The 12949-nt window shown below is 38.3% G+C and overlaps 2 protein-coding genes across 3 annotated transcripts in view; one reads left to right on the top strand and one right to left on the bottom strand.

The window, feature by feature from the left end:
• Window positions 1–12949, top strand: part of LOC129774864 (transport and Golgi organization protein 2) — a 116765-nt gene that overhangs the window by 27443 nt on the left and 76373 nt on the right. The gene's annotated exons all lie outside the window — the stretch shown is intronic.
• LOC129774863 (uncharacterized) overlaps window positions 1–12949 on the bottom strand; it is a 34284-nt gene that overhangs the window by 12379 nt on the left and 8956 nt on the right. For both annotated transcript variants that reach the window (XM_055778893.1, XM_055778894.1), the window contains exon 2: window positions 3205–3853. In XM_055778893.1, the coding sequence (XP_055634868.1) occupies window positions 3205–3853 (649 nt within the window). The remainder of the gene's footprint in view (window positions 1–3204; window positions 3854–12949) is intronic.

Here is a 12949-nt window from a genome sequence, read left to right as displayed (position 1 = left end):
TTTTTCATGAGATGAACAAATGAACAACTGTAAAATGTCAAGCGTTATTTATACGCCCTAACTGCCAAGTTTTGACTGGCCCGATTTTCGGTTTCCTCAACACTGACTTCTAAATCGATGTACCTGTGGAAATCCGTTCTGCCCATATACATGCAAATCGGGGGTATTTTTGTTTCCACCGGTCTGGGTGTTTCCCTAACACGGACTTCAAAATCAATGTGCCTGGGGGAATCCACTTTTTCAAAATATGCAAGTCGGGGGTATTTTTTTTCCCACTGAGCTGTGTTTCCCTAACACGGTCTTTAAAATTATTGTGCCTGGAAAATCCGCTTTGCAAATACATGCAAGTCAGGGGTACTTTGACGTAGGATTACGTCTTTCGGGAACATATTGGGGTACAAATTGAGAATCGAAAATCGAGCACATCGTGAAAATTGTCCAATTTCAAACGCTTATTGCTCAGTCATTTCATGATGGATTGATGAGATTTTTGCTTCAATCAATTTCGGTACTCCATAACAATTTTTTACATTGAATCAAATAATATATGTCATGAAACTAACTATCGAATAATTGGAAAATCTCAACCCCTATCCTAACGGAAATACCCACTTCTGATTGGTTGAAATTGAAGATACGGAGAAATCGACACATCAAAGTAGAGGGAAAATTTGTTCCCAGCATGTAATACCCTCGTGGTCGATAGTTTAACTAACGACGCGCACACATGGATGGTGCTCATTGTAGCTAGCGTGGGCATTGATGATTGCATACGTGCTGGTGAAAAAGTAGGGAGCGATGAATGAGTGTTTTTTTATTTTCGGTCCTATAAGAATCTTTCGATGGATTAATTGAAGAATGATATTTCAATGAACTGAATAGAACTTATGTTTGCAATCATTGCATCAAACTGGCGCCATTGCATTAAGGTTCTGAGCTACACAATTGCGTGGGGAATCATCAAGCTATGTTATCGTCAGCTCACTAAGAAAATAAATGTTCTGGAATTTTGTCAGTGATTTGGTTTTGCATGACGGTAGGAAAACTCTCTCCACAAAGGATTACAGCAAAGCTTATCTAGACTGGCAATATTAACAGAAAGGGCTTCTGTTGAGAAGAGCGCAAAACGGAGATAAGTGTGTGAATATTTAGCAGCTTCAAGCCATCGATATATGAATATTTGTATGCGTACGTGCGTGCTTCATTATCCGTACGTAAAAACAGTGCATCTTCGCTACGCTGAAACCCCATTTGTATCTGCTCCCGTGTGCATTGGCCCTGTAACGATGCAACAATCGCCTAATTTTTTTATGCTCTGATTGACGATTGTTTGGTGTTGCAAATTATGCAGTCGTAATGATAATTATATACAAGGAGGGGAAATAGCAGGAGGGAAATATTTACGCTAGGGTATTAGTAATGAATCTCTGCTGAGGCAAATATTCAGCCTTTTTCCAAGCAGTTAACATTGTTTGTTTTCTGTCATCATAAAGGCTTCGTTGGTGCCTTTGACATTGCATCAATGCATTGAACTGACGCTATGGTGAAGCAGGTGTTAAGGTTGTGCGCCAAAAAAATATTTGGACAATACCAAGTTATTCAATAAGTTATATTAAGTTATTAATTTATTTGGGCTCACGTGCCAGTCGCGTGCCAGTCTTTCAACTAGGAATTCATTTGCGCTAATCTTGTTCATAATGAAGCAGTGCTACTCTTTTCAAGGTTGTTGAGATTAACAGATAGAGTTTGTTTCGTTTATTTAGTCACAAAGAAAGTAAATGTCGTTCTGGAATTTTGTATGTTATTTGGTTTCGCTTGCAAGTAGCAAAACTTTCTCCACTAAGGATGACAGCTGCGCTTATCTCGAGCATGTATTATTCTGCGAGCACAAGAATGAATCATCAAACAATTATCGTCAAATGATTCTACAATAAAAAAAACATTTCAGGGTGACCAAACTGGTAGAATGGTTATTTCAAAATTTTTGGAGCATTATAAAATAATATCCGCAGTTATGAACAAGCGACTTGAATTGAACTACAGCGTAGTTCTACGTCAACAACGCGGTCGTGTCTTGAACACAACCTCCTATAATTTTTCTAGTGTGAAAACTTGATAATTGTGTTCGATAATGATAATTATCTTATATTACATTGATGAGATTTTTTTTCTTCATTTTATCCATACACTAGCTGACCCGGCAAACTTCGTCCCGCCTAAAATTTGTTTTTTGTTATCAATACCTTCAAACATTCACGTTCATTTTCTTACTATGAGCAATTTCATGGGTCCAATCGCAGAACTGTTCGTGAGGAAACCGAACTATAGCTACCAGTAACCAACGAAATTGCAGGAAAAAACTACGGGTTTTCGGAAGCGAGTAACACTCAACTTCTTACTTCCGTTCTACGTAAGGATAGTCCCTTATCCATCATTAGGTGACATGGTTTTTTTTACACGGATTTTCCAATTAATGGGTTTTTCACGCGGATTTACAAATTAACGCGGTATTTTTTACGAGGTACGTATCCCCCCGCGTAAAAAACAACCTGGGTGTAATCAATTAAACCTATTTCAGAAATTTCCTTTAACCCTTCAATGGGCCGTGAGAACTAGGCATGTAATTAACGCAAACTACAACAAAACGACATGTTTACATGCTAAAATACACAAAACATTTGTTTTCGATACGCAAAACAGTTAAAAAAAATTGAAAAAATTGGTGGCACTGCCCGACTAGTGTAGAATGTTGTTGGCATTATACTCATGATCAGACTCAGCAGGTCCTAAACAGTTCATATGTATTGAAAACTTCAAAAAATTGACTGTTTTTCAGTGACTTTTCAGGAAATTTGCTCTTGCTGTTCTAAATTGGGAGTTGTTAACATGAAAATGACTCCAAAATGAATAGTTTTTGATTTTTTCGCATGTTGCTAGATATCAGAACTAGTTACCACATAAGACTGGAAGTGATAATGTTTTGTTAAATAAGAGAAAAAAATAAAATCGTTGGTGGCAATATGGTTGGTGGTTAAATTCGTTCACTGGATCATTGTGCATTGTGTTTGAATATGTTTAGCCTATTTGTGACTTATCGCCTTCTACTCTTGGGTTACTGCTGTTACTCTTATTTTCTTCGTCATTCTTCCCGGTCACCGGGTTCATTATGTGTTGTAAACAATTTAAACGCTTCCATTCACCCACCTTGTGCCGATACAGAATGTTACTAATCCAGCAATCACCGTGGCAAATCACCACATCCTCTCGATTCTCCACGCAGTCCACCATCGACGGACCGTACTCATCGCGGAACTGAAACAACCGCTTGCGGACCACTTCGTCCCCTTCGGCCGGATTGTGCTCTAGCGTCTTGATCGCGTAGTCGACCTGTCGCTTCAGGAAACCCTCGAAGGAGCTGTGTAACGGGGCCACGAATATGGTCTCGGCCAGTTGGCTTATGATTTTGCTGAATATCTCCGGCTTCTGGTCCTTCATGGCAAACGAAACCGCATGGAACTCCGCCAGATTGTTAAGGATTGTCCGCACGTCTTCGTAGTCTAGCGGTTCCGTTCGCTGGAAGTTTTTGAAGCCTTGCGCGGACAAGTCCGCCAGCAGAATGTACTCCTGGCCTTCGCTGCAATCGGATGCGATCGCCGTCGGATAGTGGCTGAACATCTGCGATGTTTGAAGCCCTCTGGTTTCCTGGAACTTTTCGAAAGTTGGCAGGACGATGTCGAGGATATATTTCTCGCGCTGGAAGTGTGCCGAGCTGTTGTAGAGGCTCCTCCGGAGCGGACTTTTCGGTGCCACTTTTGCGATGAGGCTCACCACCTTCGGCAGGTCGGTGATAGCGCTGAAAAAAAAATCATAATGTTTATGTTTATTACATTTTTTTGTTGCTGTTCTTGACGAAATAAAAATTGTATACGCAATGCTTATGGATTACGAAACACGGAAACGCGAGGTGGCAACATTAGCGACACCCAATTCTATTACAACTTCCGTTTTGTGCGTCAGCAAAAAATCAGAATGTTATGTCAGTGCCAGCGATAATTGCGTTAAATGAATAGTTGTCAATTTCGGAGGGTTCTGTGAAATTTGATCGCGTTTGTTGTAACACAGTTTGTGTATGTTTAACTTTTGCTTGACAAACAGAAATCTTTACGATGATGTACGTGAATGGGTTGACTCATGTCGCACGTGCCAAACTTCTCGTGACCCATTTGAATGCACTCGTTTTGATTTGATCACCGTCGAAATCGAGCATTCATTTTTGTCGCTTCGATTGAAACTCATTCAATTTGCAATCAACGATTGCCTGTAAAATTTACTGCTGATTCCAAAGAAATGCGGTAGAATTTTGTTTACACAATAAAATGCTGTGAGGAGCAAGTCAGTCAGTCGGTCATCAGCTGATGATGACGAAGTTGATGATGCTTATGTTATTATTTGTGATAATGTGTGGATGAACTGACCTATACTAATTTGCAAGCAGTTCTCCCTGTCTGAGGTAGGGCTGGAGCGTGCCGACTGATTTTGGGTTTAATGGCCTCGCCTTCGCTCTTTCCCTCTTCGCTTTTAAGGTGACGGCGTCGTGCGAATTATTTGCGTTTATTTTGGAATATTCGGTGGAGCACATGTGAAAGCTCGTCGACTGGTTGGCTTGATTGTTGTATGGCTGATTGATGTGGTGTGGTTAAGTACAAACGGGTTGACCCAATTTTGGTTTTCTCATCTTGACAACATTTCTGTTCAAAGGTTTGAAATGTTTCAAAGCAATAATTTGACATTTGCCAAAATGAGGGTTGATAATCCACTCCAGAAATATGTTTTCTTGTGGATTGTCGTAAAAATTAATGCTTTGTTTAAAAAAAATAATGAATAATCTGTCGCAAACCAGTGATAACTTATTATAGGTTCCAATAGATTTTGAAAACATTTCGTAAGCCGTCAGTTAGAAGGAATCGACTGCACAATGTAACGGACCGTTCCACATTTCCAATGAAGTTCAACTCTACCGATCAAACTTGTCTTCGTACTACTTCGTTAGCAACAATCCGGCATAGCTTTCACATGAGTGGAAGACTAATATCTAGAACCGAGACGCATTCACTGAGGCACAGCGGAATACTCGTATTCATTTACGCTAGTTCTACCAAACACCGAGTGTCTTCAACAATGTCATCCCGGTTCTGAGGTTTGAGAAAGAGCTCGTTGTACTGAAGCTGTGCATAGTCTTGCATGCATAGATAAGATAAATCGTTGACTCAATAATTTGCTGTTATATTGATCTACAAGCACGATGTACCATCGCACCGTTGCCTGTCCCTTCATTTTTTTTCAATCGAAGTACAGTCAATCGCAGGCTTTAGTTCGATTTGACGCGTGACTGCATGACATGGCGCCACATCCTGTTGTAAAACTTGTTGTACAGTTGACCTTCACCTAATTTTTATTTGAGATGCTTCGGATTGTCCGATTTGAAATATGCAGCGTTTTGTTGTCATTCTAAAGGTACCATCGATGGGGGTAAGAGTGAGTCATAGGGGTGAGATTGGGTAAAAAACGGAGAAAGTTACTATAAGTAATATCTTGACAAATATTGCGAATATTTTCGAAAGCTGTGAGCTGTTTGATAGGAGACATATTTACACTGCCTTCAATACATAATACTTAACTGTAGTACAAATAATTATTATTTAAAATTTAAACGAAGTTTTATGTGCACGTAGTTGGGCGCCAATGAAAATGGTCATCTCGAATTTCGAAAAGTTACCCCATAATAATGTTCACCACCTTGAAAAAACACCCTATGCTCAATCGCACTGAAAGGAGAGTGGCGCAAAGCGTCGCAGTTTGAGTTTTTAGGAAATTCAAAAATCACCCAAGGGGGGAGTAAAGAAAATCGGGGTTTTCATTTTTTTTTTATGCCAAATGTCTTGAAATAAACTTTGACCGCTTTGCGCCACTCTAGCTTAAGTCCGAATGAGCTGATATTTTGCATAGGGTATTTTGGTGGTGAACATTTTTAATTGGGTAACTTATCCGAGATGACCATTTTTATTGGCACTCTAATGGACACTTATATATTATTGATAAATTACATGTTTATTCAAAATTTGAATGACGTACTGTATTGCATCAGTGTATTAATATTTTTGACACATATTGTGTGCACCTAGTTGGTCTTTTGTCAAAACTATGAATGAAAACATAAAAATTATCTGCAAAATTTGTTTTCGAACTGACCGAAAAAACGGAGCATACGTTCAATAAATTAACTCAGATGGCTGCAACAGCCTAGCATAAAGTTTTTAAAACGAAATCCGAAACTGTCATTCCAGATGCCTGAGTACATCAACTTGAAATTCAAAATATAACTTTTCAATTAGTGTCCATCTTTCCCACCCCTGATGTCCATCTTTCCCTTCAAGTGTCCGTCTTCCCCGACTCTTTCTAATTTTTCAAAGAGGTCGGACACATCAATTTAGCGAAATTTTTATTATTAACAGAGAATTAGACTATCGAGTCGTGGTGAGAAAGCTATATATTTTTTTTGGTGAAATTCAAGGAAAAATCAACTTTTATCTAAGATGTCCGTCTTTACCACCCTTCCACTATATTTTATACATTCGAGGGTTGGCTGAAAAATTATACACATATGCTTTCGTGAATCCAGGACTTGACAAATGCCTTCACCTCATCGTTTGAGGTGTAGTGTAGTGAATTTATGCCAAATCACCCAATTATCACGGTGTTTTTGATGCAAAAAAAAAGAAGTAAATGATTCTTAATTACTTCATTGCACTTCTGACTGTGCATTCGTGTTGATGAAAAGCTATCTGAACCAGGGCTTTTTGAAAATGTTTTCCCCAAACCATCAAACTTCCGCCCGGAAAGTTACGAGTTAAGAAATTACATGACACGTTCCGTAAGTCCTTCCAGTATGAAGAAATTCTATTCAAGTTGAATTTCTTTTTATCGGACAAGTTCTCCTGAAATGGTGAAACCCATTGGATTAGCTTCCACATTATTGGACCCGAATCTTTTGATATGGGATTTTTATGGTTTGGAGAGAATTTTCTCAACGAATGAAATGTCAGAAGCAGTGTTACCATATCTCCAGAATAATCTGTATTTATACAGATTTTCCAGACTTTTTGAAACCAAAAATCTGTAGTTACAGATTACAGACTTTTTTTTAGGTAGATTTACAGATTTTTCAAAATAACGATCTAATATTAGCTATGGCTTGATCTAAATAACACTTTTTCCCATCTGACCAATTTTATTCATATAGCATTCGAATCAGTCTGAATGAGACTTGGCATTCATATTTAGCGTGTAGTACTGCTTCCTCATGTTCAATCTAAGGCGAAGTGAAGCAAAAGTCTGTGTCATCTGCTAGCTTTACAATAAATAATTAACACTGTTTATCTTTTTCCTACTTAAGCACAGTGAATGCGAATCTCTACGTGGATACCACCAACGTCGTCAAATTCATAATTCAGATGCCAATCAATGATACTAAAGCTAAAATTATGATTCAAATTTGACTTGTGAATTTAAAATAAATTTCGATACAGATTTCCTGAAGAAAAACTGAGATAAAAAGATTTTTTGAGATCAAAAACACAGATTTCATTATGGCAATCAATTGAATATAGGCTACCCAAAATCAAAATCAATATGGCGTCATTTGTTTACCAACATATCATTTGCGAGGATTGAAATCGTTGAAATCACGGAGATAGTAAAAATAAAGAAAATTGCGCTGCATGAGCGATTTTCATATTTCGGTTTCACATGAAGGTGTTCACATTTAACATGGAGTTTAAAGTTAGCCACTATTCGACTATATAACCGGACCGAGTTGTGAACAACAGTAATAGACAGAACCAAAATGTCAGAGAACCGCAGCAATATTGAGTACACTGGCAGTATGAGGGATTTGACGTTCTAGTCATACCCCTGAGTGCAACGAAGTACTTCAGAATCATTTACTGCTGTTTTTGTGATAATGGGGTAATTTGGTATGAATTCATAAAATCCGGAAAGTCATGACATGGTTTGATGAATAAGGACCTCAGATTCTGGACTGGTCAGCTTGTTTACCAAATCAAAACCCTACCAAGAACTTATGAGGAGTGATCGTACGAATAGTAGATGCAGCTTACAAGCAGTAGAAGCTCTTAAACGAGTAGTATCCTCTGCGTAGAATGAGATACACACTACAATATGGCGTAACTTGGTCAAAACCATCCCGAATGAGTAATTTGAACTGATTGAGAACTAAGGATGACCTACGAATTAAAAAGTTATTGTAGTACATGTGAAATTGGGGTTAATTTTGTGAAGGAGTGAGAGTTTTTTCATCTGTTTCTATAAATATGAACTGGAATTTTAGTTTTTTGAATGTTTTGCGCCTGGACACAACAATAAAGTTCAAATGGTCAGTCTAGTTATAATGTCTTACACCAAATACACCCATACCTCGCTTTACGGCCTAGATACGTTCCTGGTCCGCTAAGAAAAAAGCCGTATAACGAATCAATTATTCCAATACAAATTCATACAAACTCTATCGGATCGGTTCCAAGCTTGTTCTACGAAAAGCCGTATAATGAGCGGCCGTATAGCGAGGTATGAGTGTACCCCAATTCAACCGATTTCTTACATATCTCTGGAAACTCAAAAAAAAAGAGTGGTTCTACAGTTGTGAAAAGCAGTGTAGAAGCAAACAAATATTCGTTATTTTCGCGATGATATGATGATACTTTCAAGGCTCACAGTATCGGTGTTTGTGATTTGAGAAAAATAGTTTACAATTAAGCAACATTGCATTGTAATTGTTGCTGCTCCCAAGGACTAACAATACGACTGTTCTTTGGACCTTTTTGCTGCTTGATGAAGATGGAAGTAAGTCACAATACAATTGTCATCTATTAAAAAACAATCAGTTACAAAACTTCATGAACAATTTAGCTCATTAAAATTATGAAACCATGAGTTTTTTTTACATTGTTTTGTTTCTTACATATACACTTCATATTGAATACAAATAATACGACACCATATTTTATTTACCAATTGAACTAGCCGGCGTAATCATCAGCTCGTGTAGAGTTGTCATGAGCGGTACAACCTTTGGCTCTTGTTGAATCATCAGTGGACTGCACAACCTTCGGCCCGTGTATCTGTAAAGAGTGTGTGTATGTATTACCGCGACTAAGTAAAAGTTTATAGATCGTTCATGCACATTTTGCAAGTCTGATTAAATAATCCTTGGTTTCGTTCAAAGAAAACATTCTCTGAATAGAAAGAAGCTTTCTATTTTTTTTTTGCGTGCATGTTGGCAATTAAAGTCTGGGGAGCCGACTGCATAGCGGGCGACGTCGTACAAATGCTGACCAAAAAAATAAATACCCAAAAATTAGTTTTAGATGCAACCTTCAGCGGCACACAGCAGAACCAGCAGAGAAATTTCAGCGGCTAAAACACACCATTAATTTCTCGATGTTATCACAAACTGAATGAAGGAAAAAACTAAAAGCTACACTTACACTGCACTACATATGGTATGTGTGCATGCGATTGCATCATCCTTTCTTCTCCTCTTCACCGCTCGTTTTATAGCTCGGGCCGCGATCGTCGCGAACAAGCAGTATTGTCGAGTGGTTAGCGTCACGCCTAACATGTCACTGCTGAATAATTCAATTTTAGTACTTGCTCAAATAGCTAATAATAGCGAATGTTACATGAATTCAATATATAAATTGATGCGTGCACTAAATAATGATATCAAATGTGAAAAACTCTCATATCAATCGATGTTTATTTTGTTCACAACAGAAAAAGAGGTTTATTTTATTTGCCCAATATTTTTGATGAAGCACCCATTGTCATGAAAGGAAAGCATTTTTTCCATGTCAACATACCAATACACCACGCGTTGAGTGGTGGTGGTGTGGTGTCCGATTCGCTTCTTCTACTCTACGAACTGCCGGTGCTTGGGGTGAAAATGCAAGAGAAACTGTACACCATGTTCGAACATCATGTGAAACATTGGGATTAAACATCGTATGTCCAAACATACCACGAACACAAACATGTCACATTTTCTAACATAGGTACGAAAAAATCATGTTTGTACTCAAACACAAAACTGTAAACAGCAGCGTGGACATGTTTATTCCGGACGCAGTGTTTTTTGTGAAACATGGAAGACTGCCTTCCAGCCTCAAGGAAGGCTGTTGACTGACTGACTAGAGCGAGAACAGAATTTAATTTTTCTCCTTTCTATTATAGAAGTTTGAAACACCAAAGTTCATTTTCCTCCAACCTTGAAAAGTCCGATAAGGATAGCGAAACTAATTCTCTCGTAACCTTTGAAAGGACAATTTGAAATTTTTAAAGTTAATTCATGGCATATTCATTCTACAGTTTTGTATTTTTATTATTATTTGTAGGACAACCTATTTAAGTAGCATTGTGAGAAACATATCAATCGAAAAAATCAAATTTTAGTTTTTTGCATTTTTGAGAAGCTAATGCCCTCAGAAATATTATCCCAAAAGAATATTCGATATTTGATTTCGTTGGAAAGTTACAGCCAAAAGTATGAAATCACATCAAGGAATGTAGTATTGCTGTACGAGTTTTGAAACGTGTTTTTCTCGAAACCATGTTTTTTCAACTGATGGTATCGATATCTCAGGATCTACTCGACCGATTCAGCTGAAATTTGTTATCATCCTGTAAAAATGGATTATCTAAAGCGTTACATAGTTGTTTTTTGATATCTTATTTTTTCCAGTTTTTCGAGCTTCTAAACAGCGATTTTTCATGTAAAATAACTTATTTTCAAAAACAGGCCGCCATATTGGCAATGTTTCGAATTTTCAAAAAGCCCTATGTAACGCTTTAGGTATTGCCTCAAAGTTTCAAAATATTCATTGGAATTTGTTCTACGATACCCCGTTAGTTCAGAACCGATATCACCAGCAAGGTTTCAATTCACAGACAGCAACTACGCATCCAGCTGTCAACAGTGTAATAATCATTATTCGTGCACTCAAGAAATGGAAAATACAACTTCAGATAAACCTTAAACAATAACCAAAATACCCGAATACTTCACTTTATTTGTAACATTCGAAAGAAATTCACGAAAATTCATTATTTCCCGACCTCCCAGAGAGGGGCCCACCTTTAATCCAGATTTCCGTACGTGTTACCAAAATGCTTTTGACCAAACAATGCTTGTACATGGTCAGACGGTAGATATTAATTTGAGATTTCAGAGTTTGTCAAATAGCTCACGGAGCACCCAGAATGATATCGTTGCTTCTTCAACACAATGTCAACTTCAATTGTTTTTTATCGACAATTATTAACAATTTACCTCCTATTTCTTAGGCGGAAATAAGTATCTATTCTTCTGTTTCAAGAAAGAACCGATACAAATTACTACGGAGCTGATGATAAATCCACAAATGTTGTATTTTAATTACATATTATATCAGATATGATCTGCTTTACTTGTGGTACAAATACTTTACTGTAGTACAAGAAGTTATTGTTTAATAATTTATCAAATTTTGATGCATTTGCACATGTATTTACACATAAAACTTTTGAATGGGTCACATCCCCATCGACGGTACTTTAGCGAATTAATCTAATCCGGCGAACAAAACATTGGAAAAATAGTAACCTCTATTTTCAACTTTTGTTTAATTGATTTAACGTTTTATAATACCTGCAACTAATATTCAGATCCCGTGTGACCTTACCGTCAGAACTTTTTATTTTTGTAAGTTAATGAATTAAAGTTTCACATAGTATAGTGGAATCAATGTGATAGAAGACACGAAAAGTCACCGAATGAAACTTAATCATTGTATACTGATCAGTGTCAAATTCACGCCCAAATTTGTCAGCGGTGGGACACCATTTTTGACATCATCGGTCACATATTCGCGTTCGACGGGTTCGGTGTGCTAGTCTCCCAACGGGAACGAGGTGCAAACGAATTCTGTAAATCTAACCTTCATCATGAAAGTAGAATCGTACCGTAAACGCCGATAGCCCCACCAGCTTTCATCCTTGCGCATCACCTGGTGGAACCAATCGATCAGTTCCGACAACGTACCAGCAGCCTGATAGGTTTGGTCCGGCTGTCCGGGCAACATTCGAACAGTATTGCTGTTTGTCAATGCGCTCACACTTGGACCACAGTGGAGCGATCTTCCTAGCAGTACATACCTAATGGGCGGGATATGACCTCCTCGGGGAACTCACAAACCGCAAGTTCACCTATTTACTTTTCTGAGTACCTCCAAAGTTTGAGATGTGGCTAAAAAGTTGCATATGAGCAATACATTTGTGCAGAATACCTAAACTCGAGCTGGACCATGTACGTTTAAGGTTCTGAAGTCCCCGAACCGCGACAAGAAACAGAATACGGTCGCAAAAAGCCGTGTCCGGAAATGGTACGAACAAAAGTTAACGGAACCACACTGCTGCGTAATGGCGGACAAGACGTCTTCAACCACACTCCAGGAAACTTGTATGTCACTGCCAAAGATAAGTTGGATGTTCCCGAGAACCTCCAGACACAGAAGATATCGAAGTTCGCCAAGATGTTTTTAATCTGGCAAGCGATTTGTACTTGTGAAAAGCGGAGTACACCTTTCGTTACCGCAAGCACCATGAATGGACCGGTGTATTTGGAAGAGTCTCCAAAAGCGGCTTCTTCCTCTCCTGAAGACTCACGACGGTCCGACGGTTTTCTGGCCGACTTTGGCATCATGTCACAAAATGAAGGACGTGTGAATGATGTCGATTTAGTGCGAAAAGATTCGGAACACTCCGGAACTGCATCCAATAGAAAAATATTGGGCCATTACTAAAACGACCTAAGTTGTGAAGAATGTAGAAGAAAAGA

Source organism: Toxorhynchites rutilus, chromosome 3, assembly GCF_029784135.1.
Source record: "Toxorhynchites rutilus septentrionalis strain SRP chromosome 3, ASM2978413v1, whole genome shotgun sequence".
NCBI lineage: Eukaryota > Metazoa > Arthropoda > Insecta > Diptera > Culicidae > Toxorhynchites > Toxorhynchites rutilus.
Note: the sequence above shows the minus strand (reverse complement) of the source record. Positions and strands in the feature narration are given on the sequence as shown.